Consider the following 21,378-nt stretch of genomic DNA (forward strand, 5'->3'; position numbering starts at 1 on the left):
TTGGGAAAGTGTGAACGAGTACTAGTGAGAAGGAAATCACTCTATCATTCTGATGGGATAATAAAGAGCAGACTGATTGCTATAAAAGAGAGAAGAAGTGCTTCCAATCATTGTGTTCTTGTTAGCAATGTTACCTCTAAAGAAAGACGTGCAGCCATTATCGATTTCTATCAAAATGGCCTTCCATGCAAAAGAATATTGCTGCAAAGAATATTGCACCTGAAAGAACCATTTACCGGATCATCAAGAACTTCAAGGAGAGAGGTTCAACTGCAGTGAAGAAGGCTTCAGGACATCCCAGAGTGTCCAGCAAGCGCCAAAACCATCTCCTACTGAGGAGACAGCTACTGAACCGTGTCACCACCAGTGCAGAACTTGCTCAATATTGGCAGCAGGTCTGTGTGAGTGCATCTGCACGCACAGTGAGGCGAGGACTTTTGGACAATGGCCTGGTGTCAAGAAGGCCAGCAAAGAAGCCACTTCTCTCAAAGAAAAACATCAAGGAGAGATTGAAATTCTGTAGGAAGTACAAGGATTGGACAGCAGAAGACTGGTGCAAAGTTTTTTCTCTGAAGCCTCCTTCCGACTGTTTGGGACATCTGGAAAATCGATAGTCCAGAGAAGAAAAGGTGAACGCTACCATGAGTCCTGTGTCGAGCCAACAGTGACGCATCCTGAGACCATCCATGTGTGGGGTTGCTTTTCATCCAAGGGAGTGGGCTCTCTCACAATTCTGCCCAAAAACACTGCCATGAATAAAGGATGGTATCAAACGTCCTGCAAGAGCAACTTCTCCCAACGATCCAGGAGCAATTCGGTGATGACCCGTGCATTTTCCAGCATGATGGAGCACCATGTCACAAGGCAAGAGTGATAATGAAGTGGGTCGGAGATCATTACATTGAAATTTTGGATCCGTGGCCAGGCAAATCCCCGGATCTTAATCCCATAGAGAACCTGTGGTCAATCCACAAAAGGCGAGTGGACAAACAGAAGCCCAGATATTGTGATCAAATCCGAGTACTTATAAGGCAAGAATGGATCGCCATCAGTCAGGATTTGGCCCAGAAGCTGATATCCAGCATGCCAGAGTGAATTGCAGAGGTTATGAAAAACAAGGATCAACACTGTAAATATTGTCTTTGCATAAATTGAGTGTTTTTGCCAATAAAAACCTTTCAAACTTATGAAACACTTATAATTGTTTTCCAGTATACCATAGAAACATGTGAAAAAATTATCTACAAATACTGAAGCAGCAAAATTTGCAAAACACAAAATTTATGTCACTGCCAATAGTTTTGGCCATGGCTGTATAGGCTTAGTTTTAAAGACACACCCATCTGTTGGCGTTGCCAGTCAGAAGATGGAGACACAATCCATGTTTGACGTATTGGGGACTCAATTTTAATTTTGCCCCCAGACTCTGTGATTTCGGCGAGGGGGCGGTCATCAATATGGGTGATAAACTGTGTTTGGGTTCTGACCAGTGTTCTGATTGGCAAGCAAATTATTTTAAGGGAATGGAAGTCAGCAGGAGTGCCCTCATATCCAGAGTGGTGTGCGGAGATGGAGTGGGTGGCAGCTTTCGAGGAGGTGTCATATAGAAGGCAGTGGTTTTGGGATTTGTTTGATATGAATTGGGGCAGTTATTTAGCATTATTGGGGGACTCTCGGGTTTGGGTTTGGTGATTGGAGAGGGGTAATAGTGTGGGTTAAATGTTGATTCAATGTACAGTATGTTGTGTTTCTCTTTGTTATATATCTATGAATCAATAAAAAAATGTTAGTTGAACAACAAAATAGAGAAGAAGTTACACATTTCAGCTTTAATAAACACCAACATTGACCTACAAAAAAAAAACAAACTCTGCAGCAATTCTATCATCCCCAACCACACGTCACAAGCATGCTTACTCACTGTATACTAGTTTGTACAATGGTACATACATGTTGTGCCACTTTGTATAGTTGTGTTCATAACAGTATTTAATCACAAATGGCATAAAATCTAATAAATTATGCATCGTCCTTTAAGCCTTAACAAATATTTGGAGATGGATGCAGTGTATTGTGGAAATTATTTGCCCATTTTGTTCACTTTTTGTGTAGGTTTGTTGCTTGGATGATACATACTGTTAAAGCCCTTTCACACCAGACAACGAACACTGAATATTAACAATGGATTCTTTTTAGGGATGCACCAAATGGAATGTTTAGGTCAGTTTGAAAAACAGATCATTTATAGCGCAGTGTGACTGAGACCGATAATTTCACATTGTTAAGCCTTTAAACCGGAGCTGCCAATTAACTGATTAAAAGTGACATGCTTGAAACAAATTAGACGATTACCACAACTCATTTCTCCGTGTGTACACGTTTATTCTCAATACACATAATGAGGTTGAACAGTTTAAAATGTAATTTTGTAATGTCATTTTTCTTTATTTTGTTTCGAACAGACCGATTACTTTGGCATTGCGGGAACGGTCTATTGTATGATATTTGGTACGTACATGCAAGTTAAAAATGAAGGAGGAGTTTGGAAAACAAATGGAGTTTTCAAAAGGTAAGTGAATTATTATTTGACCTTTCCATATTGACTTTAAAGTGAATAAAAATAAATGGCATGTACTTTCTAAATACACATTCCTTATTGTGTTATTGTGAACAATTCATCCGGGATGTACATGATTCCAGGAACACATGTGGTCTTTGTAATCTTTGATCAAAAGTTTCTTCACCTCTGAAACTCCTCCCCCTCAACCACCTGCCATGTAAAAACACTTTTTAGAGTACAATCAATTCTCAATGGCTAAAATCAAGTCTTGCCCTACACTTTTTGCATTGTAGAAATATGGCACATTAACGAAGTGCAATGGCTTGCTAATGCTGCGTCACTTTATCTTGAGTTTCCGTTACAACTTTGAACAGGCACATAAGATGCACGATACGCATGCTGATATAAAAGTTCAAGTATTACAGACTGCCCCTGCTGTTCTAAAGATGTTTTGATCCATCTCTCTCTCAGGAATGTTCATGCCGATCTCTGGCAGGACTTCTTCCACGTGCTTCTAAATGTACCGGACTGCAATGCTTTACCATGTCTGCGCAGTCTTCGTCTGCGTCTGAACACAGTCCTGCAGGAGAACTACAGCACCAAACTCCGCAGTCTTAAGAACAGACTGGTGGTCCAGATCCTGGAGTCTCGCTCCTCGCGCAGATAAACGCACATCTGACTGAAATGGCTCGTTGAATTCCTGCTTGAAAGTTTTAGTTTGCAGAAAAAAGACAAAATGCTTCAAAAGGACACAGGTTAATTTAACAATATTCTCACAAACAGGGGAGCTGTTAGCAGGTGGAACGGTGCCTGTGTTTGTCAGCATAGAGTTACTGGGTCAATTCTTCGCTATTTGTATTTTACGGGGATTTCTTTATTTTGTTAAATTGTAAAAAAAAAAAAAATTATATCTTTTGTAGATTTTTTTTATAAACCATGTTGGATCACAAGCACACTTACTGTGAACAGTTCCTGTAGGAAACACTAGTCTGGTAAAGGGGGATTGATGCATAACATGTCCATTGACTTTGATTTTAGATACAAATGCGTAAAAGTGGATGTCTTTGGTCCCCTTAAACATTTCTTTTTTATATATATATATAATTTTTATCACCTTTCACACATTCAATTGAAATGCTCCTCTGGTGAAATGTTTTTAGTATTACAAATTTTCCTTGTAGCCTGTCAATTAATGAGGCCATAAAAGCTGTATGAATAATCATCATAAAATAATTAGCGAAAAGCTTTTTTAAACCAGTTTATGTTGAGTCTAGAATGACAGACTTTAACCCTAACCCATTACATGGCAACTTTCCAAAAGTATTTATCTTTTGTATTGTGTTTGGCGCATTTTGTTTATAAATCTCTTATTCTGCATATATTATCTCAAGATATTGCATTAGACCTTTTTATCAACTTTGTACTTCTTATTTGAATTTTTTTTTAAATATATATTTTTATTGATAGAAGAATGTGTTGAACTGTGTTCATACCGGGCTAGTGGGGGCCACGTCCTACATAAAACAAAACAATAAATAATAATCACATAAATGAATAACCACTTGCTTGATCTGAACAAGTTAGTTGTCATTTTAAAGTTTAGAATCTGGACTTTACAATGCATATAGCTGATCCTACCAATTATTAAATAACACTTTAATTGGCTGACAAACAAAAACTGTTTTGTTCTCATCTGAATATAATTATTGTGATAAAATTGCAGAGTTGAAAAAAACCATAAAAAATATGTGATTGTCATGTATTATATATATCACTGGAAAAGTCTGAATTTGCAGAATGCAATGACCAAATGTGTTTCATACTGAAGTCAAACTGCAGTGAATTTTAGTGTATGAAATTCTCACAGACACACATAAATATAATGAACTGGAATGTCTTTTTGTCATGTTTTTCCTTATTTATTTCTAAAACATAACATGATAAATAGATCTTGAAATATTCTTCAAAGAGTGTACCTGGAAAGACAATGAACATTTGTGTGTGTGTGTGTGTGTGTGTGTGTGTGTGTGCACATGTCAGAGGACTTCCACATACAGTATGTGCTCATCTACATTTATGCATTTGGCAGACATTTTTTTTCCAAAGCAATTTAGTGCACTTATAACAGGGACAATCCCCACAGAGCAACCTGGAGTTAAGTGGCTTACTCAAGGACCCAATGGTGGTGTCTGTGGGGAATGACCTTCCCAACTCAATCCGGGAAGCTAAGTCACTCTCTATCTTCAAAAAACGGCTAAAAACACATCTTTTCCAAAAGCACTTAACCGGTCACTTAAAAAAAAAAAATTATTTACATTTCTTGTTGCACTTAAATCTGTTTTGTATACTATTATGGTGATAGTGAAACTTTGTAGTATGGCACTTTTTGTACCACTGTCTCCCTAAGATGATTCGCTGATGTTCTTCCTCTTTTGTAAGTCGCTTTGGATAAAAGCGTCTGCCAAATGAATAAATGTGGAATGAACCAGCAACCTCCTGATTACCAGTTATGTGCTTTAGACCACCACCACTCCATCTAAAGGATTGGGATGTTTCTGAACACTTAATATTTCTATATTGAAGTCTAATCCATTCATTTCCAATGGCTTATCATTTTTGACAACAAGTGAAATAAAAATACAAAATGTAAAGAAAGTAGTCCAAATTTTGTGTGTTTTAGATGTGAGCAAAGGAATTTTATTCCAATTAGATACAATACTGCAAGAAAAAAAAGTTGTCCAGGTCAAAATGAACGGAACACATAAGGTTTAATGTCATCAACGCCTAATAAAGTTTTGAGAATAACAAGCCTTTTCTCTTTAGTTCATTTTGTAGTTTCACTTCTGTCTAGGCCTGAACGGAACTATAAAAAACCTGCATGTTTGCTGCAGAGATACATACATTTCATCTTTGCGTTTGGTAACGGTATGTTTGCAAATGAAGACACACGTCCTTTGAGTTTGTCTCACTAGTCATTATGATGTGTCTGTTATGAATCGCACTGCAGTTGAAAGTTCTCGTGTGAAAATATAATGTGCTGTCACTTTTCAGTGCACATGGGCATTGATTCTTTACATGTGCATGCACTTTGTGGAGGATTCAAATGCAGTCCAATATATTGGTATATATACAACAATAGTGAATAATATTTTCTCCATAAAACAGGGCTCAACGCTAAAGATTTTTTCTACAGATTTTACTGGCTCTGACACAAAAATGACAAATAGCTGTTTTTACCATCATGGCTTATGAAAGCCGAAATATGTTAAAATATGTCAGAAGATAAATATTTTTTTACATATCTTTTGTTTTTAGTACAATGTTTTTAACCTCAGCCGTCCTGCCATTTACACACATGCTTTTAAGCCAAGAGTTCTGTGGAGGAGTTGATGGGTTTTGGGTCACCCGTTTAGTCATGCTGTCATGCAACTTTTGCCCATATGTAGTGTTTTCACACACAGGATCAAAGATTATTCACTGAGTTAAAGATTGGATTATTGGCTGAGAGAACAGACTTGCTACTAAATCGGTTGTGACGTGTAATGTTTAGGTAGATATTAGGCCTAATCTGTGAATTAACAATGTGTATATAACATGAAATCAGACAACCCAAACAAGACCAACACTGACTGATATACAAAGAACAAAAACATGAGACACGTAACAGGTGTTTTATAAGGATGATATTAAGTAGACTGTTTCAAATACTCATCTTCACCTGCAGCTGAACAGCTCTGATAATAACAGCCTAATAGCCATAGTGATCTTGCTTCTCATATGAAATGGCATTATGTCGAATTAATGTTTAAGTTTTGAAACATTACCTAATTAAAAGTATACTTACATTTTGGAGATTGCGCAGTTGGTGATTTTCAGACACGTGTATAACTGAGGTTTAACAAAGTTTATTACGTCTTAGTGAGTGATAAAGAGATCATTCTTGAGAGAAAATGTGTTTGTTACAGTGGGAATAAAACTAGCACTCTGTCCCTTTACAAGAGCACATGCATGTTAGCAAGTCTACTTTGCACAGATAGAGATGATGATGATGAGACATATACACAGAGAGACATGGTTTTTCAGTCCTATAGAAAAAACTGTTGATTTCTTGTGTTCCAATGTGTGGATTACAAATTTTCACCAACATGTAAAAATGACAAATGTGAGGATTTTGCGCACTGTGAACATGGAATCTGTGAAGATACTTAAAATGTTGCACAAAATGTTAAATCCCAATAGGAAATTCATTGAGTGGGTTTTTTTACTGCTATTTTCTAAACAAAATTAAAAAAATATATATGTAAGGTTATAGAAAAAGTATGCCATTTATATGGAGTTTCTTGAGTATTTGAAATGTTTTTTTTATGGCTGAATAGTCAAGGTATATGTTTCTCATTATATTTTGAGAATGACCCATATAATACATTAGTACTATATATATATATTTGTTGCATGCTGAATGGGATGACAGGGATTCTGTTTCTTGTTTAAAGCCATCATGCAGTTTTTAGCAGAGCAACATCTTGCCAGATTTTGACAACTGGCATAAAGTCTCATCCACATAGCAGCTTATTTTGTAAAGCAGGCATCACACTAGCCGACTACAAACAACTTAATTTAGCCAAAAGTGTCACGCTTCCCAACACTTTTACTGAGATCTTGCTCTCTTCAGTAGGAGGTATGTCACACTTGATGATTTATAATGTGGAGGGGTAACAGAAATAACAATTCCTCAGCCCTTTTGACAGCCCCACTATGAGTATAGTCCAAACACACTTTTATTTACAACCCCCCAGGTTTGCGCTTTTATAGCAAATATCAGTTCCATGCTGTAATGATTATCGATCTGGAATGTAAATCCAGTGAATTGAGCTCCAATCTCAGTGGAACCTTTATTGTTGTTGACCTCCATACTTGCCCAAGACTTTTGAAGAATCTGTTGAAATTCCCATCAAAAGTCCTAAAGTGTGCCTTTCTCTTGCCAATTTCCAAAAAGCATTTTGCCTGTCCACTCCCAGTTTTGCGCTTTTGAGCAAATATCAGTTCCATGCTGTAATGGTTATCAGTCTGGAATGAAAATCCAGTGAATTGAGCTCCAATGTCAGTTTAACCTTCATTGTTGTTTCCATACTTGCCCAAGACTTTTGAAGAATTGTCTATTTCCACATTCACATAGGTTGCATGAGAGAAAAATACTGTACGTGGGTGGGTCATGCTGCAATACCCTGCTCGCCAGGCCCATGAGTACTTCCACATGCACTTATGAAAAAAGAGTGACATGGTGTAAATCCATGAGATTTTAAGTGAAATGCTGAAATAGCTCAGTTGGGAGAGCATTAGACTGCAGATCTGAAGGTCCCTGGTTTGATCCTGACTTTCAGCAGCTATCGCTTCTGACTGCTTTTGTTTCACCTCCTTTCCAAAGAGCAATTAAACTCTCTAGTCACAGGGGATCCATGCATTTGGAATGAAGAACTTGTAGTTCACATCTTAGAGGAAGCTCCTTTGCTTTTTGTGCCCGCTTGTGAGGTTGTCTGTTGAAATTCCCATCAAAAGTCCTAAAGTGTGCCTTTCTCTTACCAATTTCCAAAAAGCATTTTGCCTGTCCACTCCCAGGTTTGCGCTTTTGAGCAAATATCAGTTCCATGCTGTAATGGTTTTCAGTCTTGGATGTAAATCCAGTGAATTGAGCTCCAATGTCAGTGTAACCTTCATTGTTGTTTCCATACTTGCCCAAGACTTTTGAAGAATTGTCGATTTCCCCCTTCACATAGGTTGCATGAGAGAAAAATACTGTACGTGGGTGGGTCATGCTGCAATACCCTGCTTGCCAGGTCCATGAGTACTTCCACATGCACTTATGTAAAAAAAGAGTGACATAGTGTAAATCCATGAGATTTTAAGTGAAGATGCCAAAAAAGCTCAGATTGGAGATCTTTAAACTGAAGGTCCCTGGTTCAATCCCGGGTTTTGGCAGCTATCGCTCTTGACTGCTTTTGTTTCAACTCCTTTCCAAAGAGCAATTAAACTCTCTAGTCACAGGGGATCCATGCATTTGGAATGAAGAACTTGTAGTTCACATCTTAGAGGAAGCTCCTTTGCTTTTTGTGCCCACTTGTTAGGTTGTCTGTTGAAATTCCCATCAAAAGTCCTAAAGTGTGCCTTTCTCTTGCCAATTTCCAAAAAGCATTTTGCCTGTCCACTCCCAGGTTTGCGCTTTTGAGCAAATATCAGTTCCATGCTGTAATGGTTTTCAGTCTTAGATGTAAATCCAGTGAATTGAGCTCCAATGTCACTGTAACTTTCATTGTTGTTTCCATACTTGCCCAAGACTTTTGAAGAATTGTCGATTTCCCCCTTCACATAGGTTGCATGAGAGAAAAATACTGTACGTGGGTGGGTCATGCTGCAATACCCTGCTTGCCAGGTCCATGAGTACTTCCCCATGCACTTATGTAAAAAAAGAGTGACATAGTGTAAATCCATGAGATTTTAAGTGAAGATGCCAAAAAAGCTCAGATTGGAGATCTTTAAACTGAAGGTCCCTGGTTCAATCCCGGGTTTCGGCAGCTATCGCTCTTGACTGCTTTTGTTTCAACTCCTTTCCAAAGAGCAATTAAACTCTCTAGTCACAGGGGATCCATGCATTTGGAATGAAGAACTTGTAGTTCACATCTTAGAGGAAGCTCCTTTGCTTTTTGTGCCCACTTGTTAGGTTGTCTGTTGAAATTCCCATCAAAAGTCCTAAAGTGTGCCTTTCTCTTGCCAATTTCCAAAAAGCATTTTGCCTGTCCACTCCCAGGTTTGCGCTTTTGAGCAAATATCAGTTCCATGCTGTAATGGTTTTCAGTCTTGGATGTAAATCCAGTGAATTGAGCTCCAATGTCACTGTAACTTTCATTGTTGTTTCCATACTTGCCCAAGACTTTTGAAGAATTGTCTATTTCCACATTCACATAATTTGCATGAGAGAAAAATACTGTACGTGGGGGGCTCATGCTGCAATACCCTGCTCGCCAGGCCCATGAGTACTTCCCCATGCACTTATGTAAAAAAGAGTGACATGGTGTAAATCCATGACCTCTGTAGTGAAATGCTGAAATAGCTCAGTTGGGAGAGTGTTAGACTGAAGATCTAAAGGTCCCTGGTTAGATCCTGGGTTTTGGCAGCTATTGCTCTTGACTACTTTTCTCTTGCCAATTTCCAAAAGCATTTTGCCTGTCCACTCCCAGGTTTGCGCTTTTGAGCAAATATCAGTTCCATGCTGTAATGGAATGAAAATCCAGTGAATTGAGCTCCAATGTCACTGTAACCTTCATTGTTGTTTCCATACTTGCTCAAGACTTTTGAAGAATTGTCGATTTCCCCCTTCACATAGGTTGCATGAGAGAAAAATACTGTACGTGGGTGGGTCATGCTGCAATACCCTGCTCGCCAGGTCCATGAGTACTTCCCATGCACTTATGTAAAAAAGAGTGACATGGTGTAAATCCAAGAGTTCTGAAGTTAAATGCCGAAATAACTCAGTTGGGAGAGCGTTAGACTGAAGATCTAAAGGTCCCTGGTTCAATCCTGCGTTTTGGCAGCTATTGATCTTGACTACTTTTCTCTTGGAAATTTCAAAAAGCATTTTGCCTGTCCACTCCCAGGTTTGCGCTTTTGAGCAACTATCAGTTCCATGCTGTAATGGAATGAAAATCCAGAGAATTGAGCTCCAATGTCAGTGTAACCTTCATTGTTGTTTCCATACTTGCCCAAGACTTTTGAAGAATTGTCTATTTCCACATTCACATAGTTTGCATGAGAGAAAAATACTGTACATGGGGGGGTCATGTGCAATACCCTGCTCGCCAGGCCCATGAGTACTTCCCCATGCACTTCTGTAAAAAAGAGTGACATGGTGTAAATCCATGAGTTTCAAGGTTAAATGCCGAAATAGCTGAGTTGGGAGAGCATTAGACTGCAGATCAGAAGGTCCCTGGTTCAATCCAGAGTTTCAGAAGCTATCACTCTTGACTGCTTTTGTTTCAACTCCATTCCAAAGAGCAATTAAACTCTCTAGTCACAGGGGATCCATGCATTTGGAATGAAGAACTTGTAGTTCACATCTTAGAGGAAGCTCCTTTGCTTTTTGTGCCCACTTGTGAGGTTGTCTGTTGAAATTCCCATCAAAAGTCCTAAAGTGTGCCTTTCTCTTACCAATTTCCAAAAAGCATTTTGCCTGTCCACTCACAGGTTTGCGCTTTTGAGCAACTATCAGTTCCATGCTGTAATGGAATGAAAATCCAGAGAATTGAGCTCCAGTGTCAGTGTAACCTTCATTGTTGTTTCCATACTTGCCCAAGACTTTTGAAGAATTGTCGATTTCCCCCTTCACATAGATTGCATGAGAGAAAAATACTGTACGTGGGTGGGTCATGCTGCAATACCCTGCTCGCCAGGCCCATGAGTACTTCCCCATGCACTTCTGTAAAAAAGAGTGACATGGTGTAAATCCATGAGCTTTGAGATGGACTGCCGAAGTATCTCAGTTGGGAGAGGGTCAGACTGAAGATCTAAAGGTGCCTGGTTCGATCCCGGGTTACGGCAACTATTGCTCTTGACTACTTTTCTCTTGCCAATTTCCAAAAAGCATTTTGCCTGTCCACACCTAGGTTTGCGCTTTTGAGCAAATATCAGTTCCATGCTGTAATGGTTATCAGTCTGGAATGAAAATCCAGTGAATTGAGCTCCAATGTCAGTGTAACCTTCATTGTTGTTTCCATACTTGCCCAAGACTTTTGAAGAATTGTCGATTTCCCCCTTCACATAGGTTGCATGAGAGAAAAATACTGTACGTGGGTGGGTCATGCTGCAATACCCTGCTCGCCAGGCCCATGAGTACTTCCCCATGCACTTATGTAAAAAAAGAGTGACATAGTGTAAATCCATGAGATTTTAAGTGAAGATGCCAAAAAAGCTCAGATTGGAGATCTTTACACTGAAGGTCCCTGGTTCGTTCCCGGGTTTTGGCAGCTATTGCTCTTGACTACTTTTCTCTTGCCAATTTCCAAAAAGCATTTTGCCTGTCCACTCCCAGGTTTCGCTTTGAGCAAATATCAGTTCCATGCTGTAATGGTTATCAGTCTGGAATGAAAATCCAGTGAATTGAGCTGTCCATTGTCAGGTTTAACGCTTCATTGTTGTTTCCATACTTGCCCAAGACTTTTGAAGAATTGTCTATTTCCCCCTTCACATAGGTTGCATGAGAGAAAAATACTGTACGTGGGTGGGTCATGCTGCAATACCCTGCCTGCCAGGTCCATGAGTACTTCCACATGCACTTATGTAAAAAAGAGTGACATAGTGTAAATCCATGAGATTTTAAGTGAAGATGCTGAAATAGCTCAGATTGGAGATCATTAGACTACAGATCTGAAGGTCCCTGGTTCAATCCTGGCTTTCAGCAGCTATCAGCTCTTGACTGCTTTTGTTTCAACTCCTTTCCAAAGAGCAATTAAACTCTCTAGTCACAGGGGATCCATGCATTTGGAATGAAGAACTTGTAGTTCACATCTTAGAGGAAGCTCCTTTGCTTTTTGTGCCCACTTGTTAGGTTGTCTGTTGAAATTCCCATCAAAAGTCCTAAAGTGTGCCTTTCTCTTACCAATTTCCAAAAAGCATTTTGCCTGTCCACTCCCAGGTTTGCGCTTTTGAGCAAATATCAGTTCCATGCTGTAATGGTTTTCAGTCTTGGATGTAAATCCAGTGAATTGAGCTCCAATGTCACTGTAACTTTCATTGTTGTTTCCATACTTGCCCAAGACTTTTGAAGAATTGTCGATTTCCCCCTTCACATAGGTTGCATGAGAGAAAAATACTGTACGTGGGTGGGTCATGCTGCAATACCCTGCTTGCCAGGTCCATGAGTACTTCCCCATGCACTTATGTAAAAAAAGAGTGACATAGTGTAAATCCATGAGATTTGTAAGTGAAGATGCCGAAAAAGCTCAGATTGGGAGATCTGTTAAGATCTGAAGGTCCCTGGTTCAATCCGGGTTTTGGCAGCTATTGCTCTTGACTGCTTTTGTTTCAACTCCTTTCCAAAGAGCAATTAAACTCTCTAGTCACAGGGGATCCATGCATTTGGAATGAAGAACTTGTAGTTCACATCTTAGAGGAAGCTCCTTTGCTTTTTGTGCCCACTTGTTAGGTTGTCTGTTGAAATTCCCATCAAAAGTCCTAAAGTGTGCCTTTCTCTTGCCAATTTCCAAAAAGCATTTTGCCTGTCCACTCCCAGGTTTGTGCTTTTGAGCAAATATCAGTTCCATGCTGTAATGGTTTTCAGTCTTGATGTAAATCCAGTGAATTGAGCTCCAATGTCACTGTAACCTTCATTGTTGTTTCCATACTTGCCCAAGACTTTTGAAGAATTGTCTATTTCCACATTCACATAGGTTGCATGAGAGAAAAATACTGTACGTGGGTGGGTCATGCTGCAATACCCTGCTGCCAGGCCCACGAGTACTTCCCCATGCACTTATGTAAAAAAGAGTGACATGGTGTAAATCCATGAGTTCTGTAGTGAAATGCTGAAATAGCTCAGTTGGGAGAGTGTTAGATTGAAGATCTAAAGGTCCCTGGTTCAGATCCAGGTTCTTGGCAGCTATTGCTCTTGACTACTTTTCTCTTGCCAATTTCAAAAAGCATTTTGCCTGTCCACTCCCAGGTTTGCGCTTTTGAGCAAATATCAGTTCCATGCTGTAATGGTTATCAGTCTGGAATGAAAATCCAGTGAATTGAGCTCCAATGTCAGCTGTAACCTTCATTGTTGTTTCCATACTTGCCCAAGACTTTTGAAGAATTGTCTATTTCCCCCTTCACATAGGTTGCATGAGAGAAAAATACTGTACGTGGGTGGGTCATGCTGCAATACCCTCCTCGCCAGGCCCATGAGTACTTCCCATGCACTTATGTAAAAAAGAGTGACATGGTGTAAATCCAAGAGTTCTGAAGTTAAATGCCGAAATAACTCAGTTGGGAGAGCGTTAGACTGAAGATCTAAAGGTCCCTGGTTCAATCCTGCGTTTTGGCAGCTATTGCTCTTGACTACTTTTCTCTTGGAAATTTCCAAAAAGCATTTTGCCTGTCCACTCCCAGGTTTGCGCTTTTGAGCAACTATCAGTTCCATGCTGTAATGGAATGAAAATCCAGAGAATTGAGCTCCAATGTCAGTGTAACCTTCATTGTTGTTTCCATACTTGCCCAAGACTTTTGAAGAATTGTCTATTTCCACATTCACATAGTTTGCATGAGAGAAAAATACTGTACATGGGGGGGTCATGTGCAATACCCTGCTCGCCAGGCCCATGAGTACTTCCCCATGCACTTCTGTAAAAAAGAGTGACATGGTGTAAATCCATGACCTCTGTAGTGAAATGCTGAAATAGCTCAGTTGGGAGAGTGTTAGACTGAAGATCTAAAGGTCCCTGGTTAGATCCTGGGTTTTGGCAGCTATTGCTCTTGACTACTTTTCTCTTGCCAATTTCAAAAAGCATTTTGCCTGTCCACTCCCAGGTTTGCGCTTTTGAGCAAATATCAGTTCCATGCTGTAATGGAATGAAAATCCAGTGAATTGAGCTCCAATGTCACTGTAACCTTCATTGTTGTTTCCATACTTGCTCAAGACTTTTGAAGAATTGTCGATTTCCCCTTCACATAGGTTGCATGAGAGAAAAATACTGTACGTGGGTGGGTCATGCTGCAATACCCTGCTCGCCAGGCCCATGAGTACTTCCCATGCACTTATGTAAAAAGAGTGACATGGTGTAAATCCAAGAGTTCTGAAGTTAAATGCCGAAATAACTCAGTTGGGAGCGCGTTAGACTGAAGATCTAAAGGTCCCTGGTTCAATCCTGCGTTTTGGCAGCTATTGCTCTTGACTACTTTTCTCTTGGAAATTTCAAAAAGCATTTTGCCTGTCCACTCCCAGGTTTGCGCTTTTGAGCAACTATCAGTTCCATGCTGTAATGGAATGAAAATCCAGAGAATTGAGCTCCAATGTCAGTGTAACCTTCATTGTTGTTTCCATACTTGCCCAAGACTTTTGAAGAATTGTCTATTTCCACATTCACATAGTTTGCATGAGAGAAAAATACTGTACATGGGGGTCATGTGCAATACCCTGCTCGCCAGGCCCATGAGTACTTCCCCATGCACTTATGTAAAAAGAGTGACACCTGAAGATCTGAAGGCCCCTGGTTTGATCCCGTTTTCGGCAGCTATCAGCTCTTGATTGCTTTTGTTTCAACTCCTTTCCAAAGAGCAATTAAACTCTCTAGTCACAGGGGATCCATGGAGCAATGTTAGCACTTTGGTCTTAGAATGAAGAACTTGTAGTTCACATCTTAGAAGAAGCTCCTTTTCTTTTTGTGCCCACTTGTGAGGTTGTCTGTTGAAATTCCCATCAAAAGTCCTAAAGTGTGCCTTTCTCTTGCCAATTTCAAAAAGCATTTTGCCTGTCCACTCCCAGGTTTGCGCTTTCGAGCAAATATCAGTTCCATGTTGTAATGGTTATCAGTCTGGACTGAAAATCCAGTGAATTGAGCTCCAATGTCAGTGTAACCTTCATCGTTGTTTCCATACTTGCCCAAGACTTTTGAAGAATTGTCTATTTCCCCATTCACATAGGTTGCATGAGAGAAAAATACTGTACGTGGATGGGTCATGCTGCAATACTCAGCTGGCCAGGTCCATGAGTACGTCCCCATGCACTCATGCAAAAAGAGTGACATGGTGTAAATCCATGAGATTTTAAGTGAAATGCTGAAATAGCTCAGTTGGGAGAGCGTTAGACTGAAGATCTAGAGCTCCGGGTTTCGGCAGTTATTGCTCTTGACTGCTTTTCTCTTGCCATTTTCCAAAAGCATTTTGCCTGTCCACTCCCAGGTTTGCACTTTTGAGCAAATATCAGTTCCATGCTGTAATGGTTATCAGTCTGGAATGAAAATCCAGTGAATTGAGCTCCAATGTCAGTGTAACCTTCATTGTTGTTTCCATACTTGCCCAAGACTTTTGAAGAATTGTCGATTTCCCCATTCACATAGGTTGCATGAGAGAAAAATACTGTACGTGGGTGGGTCATGCTGCAATACCCTGCTCGCCAAGCCCATGATTACTTCCCCATGCACTTATGCAAAAAAGAGTGCTATCTGAAGATCTGAAGGCCCCTGGTTCGATCCCGGGTTTCGGCCGCTATCGCTCTTGACTGCTTTTGTTTCAACTCCTTTCCAAAGAGCAATTAAACTCTCTAGTCAAAGGGGATCCATGCGGATCCAATGTTAGCACTTTGGTCTTGGAATGAAGAACTTGTAGTTCACATCTTAGAGGAAGCTCCTTTGCTTTTTGTGCCAACTACAGAGGTTGTCTGTTGAATTCCCTTCAAAAGTCCTAAAGTGTGCCTTTCTCTTGCCATTTTCCAAAAAGCATTTTGCCTGTCCACTCCCAGGTTTGCGCTTTTGAGCAAATATCAGTTCCATGCTGTAATGGTTATCAGTCTGGAATGAAAATCCAGTGAATTGAGCTCCAATGTCAGTTTAACCTTCATTGTTGTTTCCATACTTGCCCAAGACTTTTGAAGAATTGTCGATTTCCCCCTTCACATAGGTTGCATGAGAGAAAAATACTGGACCTAAATACCTTAGGTCCAAGATGGCGGCGCGGTAGCACGCAGCGGCCACTCCGGATCCACAATGGTGCTATTTTTGTTAAAAAAGCCCGACTTTTGCAACACATGGACATCGGAGCAACCGGTGTTCGTGTCTACCATCGCCAGACACTACTGAAATATAAGACTCATGCAAAAACCAAGCTGCATGATGACCTGCAGGAGGCGCTACGCGTACTCGGCTTGCTGCGGAGACCAGGCCTCCAGCCCTCGGCGTCGCCTGATGCCGGTGGCCGGGGAAGAGGACGTCGTAGCGGTGTCGCGAAAGCGAAGCGCGGAAAGAGGGCGGGGTCTATGCTAGGCTAAAACAAACCCTAGCCGGCCGGCTCTCCCGTCTATCCTGCTCTCAAATGTTTGCTCCTGGACAATAAACTGGACTATATCCGACTCCAGCAGGCTACGCAGCGTGAGTTTAGAGACTGCTGCGTCTTTGTTTTCACGGAGACGTGGCTCAGCGACAGAGTTCCGGATGCCGCCATTCAGCTAGACGGGCTCGCCTCATTTCGTGCCGACAGAAATACAGCTCTCTGCGGTAAGACTCGCGGTGGTGGCTTGTGTGTTTATATCAACACGGAATGGTGCAAGAACTCTATGCTAGTCTCTAGTTACTGTTCATCGCTGTTGGAGCTTGTGACTGTTAGATGCAGACCTTTTTATCTACCACGGGAATTCACCACTGTTTGCATAACCGAGTTTACATTCCCCAAGCTAACGCTAAGGAAGCTCTGTGAACTGTATGGGGCTATGAGCAAACTGCAGAACGCTCACCCCGACGGACTGTTTATTGTCGCCGGAGATTTCAACCATGCAAATCTCAAGACAGTGCTCCCTAAATTCCATCAGTATGTGGACTTTGCAACGAGAGGGCTGAACGGCTTGATCTTGTTTACACAAACATCCCAGGCGCGTGCCGAGCGGAGCCCCGCCCCCACCTCGGCTACTCAGACCACATCTCTGTTATGTTAATTCCAGCATACAGACCGCTCGTCAGACGCACAAAACCGCTTCAGAAGCAGGTGAAAACCTGGCCAGCAGGAGCCATCTCTGCTCTTCAGGACTGTTTTGAGTGTACTGACTGGCACATGTTCAGGGAGGCTGCAACATATGGCGATTCTACCAACTTGGAGGAATACACAGCAGCAGTGACCAGCTACATCAGCAAGTGCATTGATGATGTCACTTTCTCAAGACCATCACCACACGCCCAACCAGAAGCCGTGGATGACTGCGGAGGTGCGCACGCTGCTGAGGTCCGAGACTCCGCCTTCAGAGCAGGTGATAAGGCAGCCCTAAGAACAGCTAGGGCCAAACTGTCACGGGCAATCAGAGAGGCAAAGCGCGCACACGCCCAGAGAATCCACAGTCACTTCCAGGACAGCGGTGACACGCGGCGCATGTGGCAGGGCATCCAGGCCATCACCAACTACAGGACAACATCAGTTGCCTGTGACAAAGATGCCTCCCTTCCAGATGCGCTGAACGACTTCTACGCTCGGTTTGAAGTGCAGAACGACGTGATGGCGAGGAAGTCCACCCCTCCTCCCAACGACCAGGTGCTCTGTCTTACCACGGCAGATGTGAGGAAAACTCTACGTAGAGTCAACCCAAGGAAGGCTGCTGGACCAGACAACATTCCTGGCAGAGTGCTCAGAGGATGTGCAGACCAGCTAGCAGATGTTCTTACCAACATCTTCAACATCTCTCTGAGCAGCGCCGTTGTTCCAACGTGCTTCAAGCCCACCACCATCATCCCCATGCCAAAGAAGTCTTCAGTGTCCTGCCTCAACGACTACCGTCCCGTCGCACTTACACCCATCATCATGAAGTGCTTCGAGAGGCTCGTCATGAGGCAGATTAAGACCCAGCTGCCCCCTCACTAGACCCACTGCAGTTTGCGTATCGTTCAAACCGTTCAACGGACGATGCCATCACCACAACCCTCCATCTGGCCCTCACCCACCTAGACAATAAGGACTCATACGTTCGAATGCTGTTCATAGATTTCAGCTCAGCATTCAACACAATCATTCCCCAGCACCTGATTGGAAAGCTGAACCTGCTGGGCCTGGACACCTCCCTCTGCAGCTGGATCCTGGACTTCCTGACTGGGAGACCTCAGTCAGTCCGGATCGGGAACAGCATCTCCACCACCACCACACTGAGCACTGGGGCCCCCAGGGCTGTGTGCTCAGTCCACTGCTGTTCACTCTGCTGACTCACGACTGTGCAGCAATGCACAGCTCGAATCACATCATCAAGTTCGCCGATGACACGACCGTGGTGGGTCTCATCAGCAAGAACAACGAGTCAGCATACAGAGAGGAGGTGCAGCGGCTGACGAACTGGTGTAGAGCCAACAACCTGTCCCTGAATGTCGACAAAACAAAAGAGATGGTTGTTGACTTTAGGAGAGCACAAGGTGAACACACTCCACTGAACATCGACGGCTCCTCTGTGGAGATCGTCAAAAGCACCAAATTCCTTGGTGTTCACTTGGCGGAGAACCTCACCTGGTCCCTCAACACCAGCTCTATCACCAAGAAAGCCCAGCAGCGTCTCTACTTTCTTCGAAGGCTGAGGAAAGCACATCTCCCAACCCCATCCTCACTACATTCTATAGAGGGACTATTGAGAGCATCCTGAGCAGCTGCATCACTGCCTGGTTTGGGACTTGCACCGTTTCAGACCGCAAAGCCCTGCAGAGGATAGTGAGGACAGCTGAGAAGATCATTGGGGTCTCTCTTCCCTCCATCAAAGACATTTACAAAAAACACTGTATCCATAAAGCAACCAGCATTGTGGACGACCCCACACACCCCTCACACAAACTCTTTACCCTCCTCCCGTCTGGCAAGAGGTACCGAAGCATTCGGGCCCTCACGGCCAGACTGTGTAACAGCTTCTTCCCCAAGCCATCAGACTCCTCAATACTCAGAGACTGGTTTGACACACACGTGTCCTGAGTTGCACTTTAATTACTGTCACTTTATAACTGTCTGCTACCTCAATAACTGCTATGTGCATAGAACACTATCTCATAGTATGTTATGTTTACATTTTAGAAACTGTCATCTTTTTGCACTACTGAGTACTGGTCGGCGCTGCACTGTCTATTGTCCTGTTCATTGTCAGTAATTTGTTGTACTGTCCTGTACTTTTTGCACATGTTTGCACGTGCACTTTATATAGGTATATATAGGTAGTTTATATAGGTATTTTATTTCGTTGTGTAGTCTCATGTGGTCCTATGTTGGTCCTTTGTTGTTTTCATGTAGCACCATGGTCCTGGAGGAACGTTGTCTCGTTTTGCTGTGTACCGTACTAACTGTATATGGTTGAAACGACAATAAAAACCACTTGACTTGACTTGACTTGACTGTACGTGGGTGGGTCATGCTGCAATACCCTGCTCGCCAGGTCCATGAGTACTTCCCCATGCACTTATGTAAAAAAGAGTGACATGGTGTAAATCCATGAGACTTTAAGCGAAGATGCCGAAATAGCTGAGTTGGGAGAGCATTAAACCGCAGATCAGAAGGTCCCTGGTTTGATCCCGGGTTTCAGCAGCTATCGCTCTTTACTGCTTTTGTTTCAACTCCTTTCCAAAGAGCAATTAAGCTCTCTAGTCACAGGGGATCTATGCATTTGGAATGAAGAACTTGTAGTTCATATCTAAGAGGAAGCTCCTTTGCTTTTTGTGCCCACTTGTGAGGTTGTCTGTTGAAATTCCCATCAAAAGTCCTAAAGTGTGCCTTTCTCTTACCAATTTCCAAAAAGCATTTTGCCTGTCCACTCCCAGGTTTGCGCTTTTGAGCAAATATCAGTTCCATGCTGTAATGGTTTTCAGTCTTGGATGTAAATCCAGTGAATTGAGCTCCAATGTCACTGTAACTTTCATTGTTGTTTCCATACTTGCCCAAGACTTTTGAAGAATTGTCTATTTCCACATTCACATAGTTTGCATGAGAGAAAAATACTGTACGTGGGGGGTCATGTGCAATACCCTGCTCGCCAGGCCCATGAGTACTTCCCCATGAACTTCTGTAAAAAAGAGTGACATGGTGTAAATCCATAACTTCTGTAGTGAAATTCCGAAATAGCTCAGTTGGGAGAGCGTTAGACTGAAGATCTGAAGGTCCCTGGTTTGATCCTGGGTTTTGGCAGCTATTGCTCTTGACTACTTTTCTCTTGCCAATTTCCAAAAAGCATTTTGTCTATCCACTCCCAGGTTTGTGCTTTTGAGCAAATATCAGTTCCATGCTGTAATGGTTATCAGTCTGGAATGAAAATCCAGTGAATTGAGCTCCAATGTCAGTGTAACCTTCATTGTTGTTTCCATACTTGCCCAAGACATTTGAAGAATTGTCGATTTCCCCCTTCACATAGGTTGCATGAGAGAAAAATACTGTACGTGGGTGGGTCATGCTGCAATACCCTGCTCGCCAGGCCCATGAGTACTTCCCCATGCACTTATGTAAAAAAAGAGTGACATAGTGTAAATCCATGAGATTTTAAGTGAAGATGCCAAAAAAGCTCAGATTGGAGATCTTTACACTGAAGGTCCCTGGTTTGATCCCGGGTTTCGGCAGCTATCGCTCTTGACTGCTTTTGTTTCAACTCCTTTCCAAAGAGCAATTAAACTCTCTAGTCACAGGGGATCCATGCATTTGGAATGAAGAACTTGTAGTTCGCATCTTAGAGGAAGCTCCTTTGCTTTTTGTGCCCACTTGTTAGGTTGTCTGTTGAAATTCCCATCAAAAGTCCTAAAGTGTGCCTTTCTCTTACCAATTTCCAAAAAGCATTTTGCCTGTCCACTCCCAGGTTTGCGCTTTTGAGCAAATATCAGTTCCATGCTGTAATGGTTTTCAGTCTTGGATGTAAATCCAATGAATTGAGCTCCAATGTCAGTGTAACTTTCATTGTTGTTTCCATACTTGCCCAAGACTTTTGAAGAATTGTCTATTTCCACATTCACATAGTTTGCATGAGAGAAAAATACTGTACGTGGGGGGGTCATGTGCAATACCCTGCTCGCCAGGCCCATGAGTACTTCCCCATGCACTTCTGTAAAAAAGAGTGACATGGTGTAAATCCATGAGCTCTGTAGGGAAAT

General features: G+C 41.9%; 1 protein-coding gene and 3 non-coding genes across 4 annotated transcripts in view; all 4 read left to right on the top strand.

The window, feature by feature from the left end:
* LOC127622207 (mitotic checkpoint serine/threonine-protein kinase BUB1-like) overlaps positions 1 to 5,782 on the top strand; it is a 40,395-nt gene extending 34,613 nt beyond the window's left edge. The window contains exons 24-25 of the mRNA XM_052096215.1: positions 2,463 to 2,569; positions 3,032 to 5,782. Of these exons, the coding sequence (XP_051952175.1) occupies positions 2,463 to 2,569; positions 3,032 to 3,227 (303 nt within the window). The 3' untranslated portion in view covers positions 3,228 to 5,782. The remainder of the gene's footprint in view (positions 1 to 2,462; positions 2,570 to 3,031) is intronic.
* A 2,088-nt stretch (positions 5,783 to 7,870) lies between these two features.
* trnac-gca (transfer RNA cysteine (anticodon GCA)) lies at positions 7,871 to 7,943 on the top strand. Its single transcript has one exon. It is a non-coding gene; the product is annotated as a tRNA-Cys (tRNA).
* A 1,712-nt stretch (positions 7,944 to 9,655) lies between these two features.
* Positions 9,656 to 9,728, top strand: trnaf-gaa (transfer RNA phenylalanine (anticodon GAA)). The gene has a single exon. It is a non-coding gene; the product is annotated as a tRNA-Phe (tRNA).
* A 4,251-nt stretch (positions 9,729 to 13,979) lies between these two features.
* trnaf-gaa (transfer RNA phenylalanine (anticodon GAA)) lies at positions 13,980 to 14,052 on the top strand. Its single transcript has one exon. It is a non-coding gene; the product is annotated as a tRNA-Phe (tRNA).
* The last annotated feature ends 7,326 nt before the right edge of the window (positions 14,053 to 21,378 follow it).

This window comes from Xyrauchen texanus, chromosome 28 (assembly GCF_025860055.1).
Source record: "Xyrauchen texanus isolate HMW12.3.18 chromosome 28, RBS_HiC_50CHRs, whole genome shotgun sequence".
Lineage (NCBI taxonomy): Eukaryota > Metazoa > Chordata > Actinopteri > Cypriniformes > Catostomidae > Xyrauchen > Xyrauchen texanus.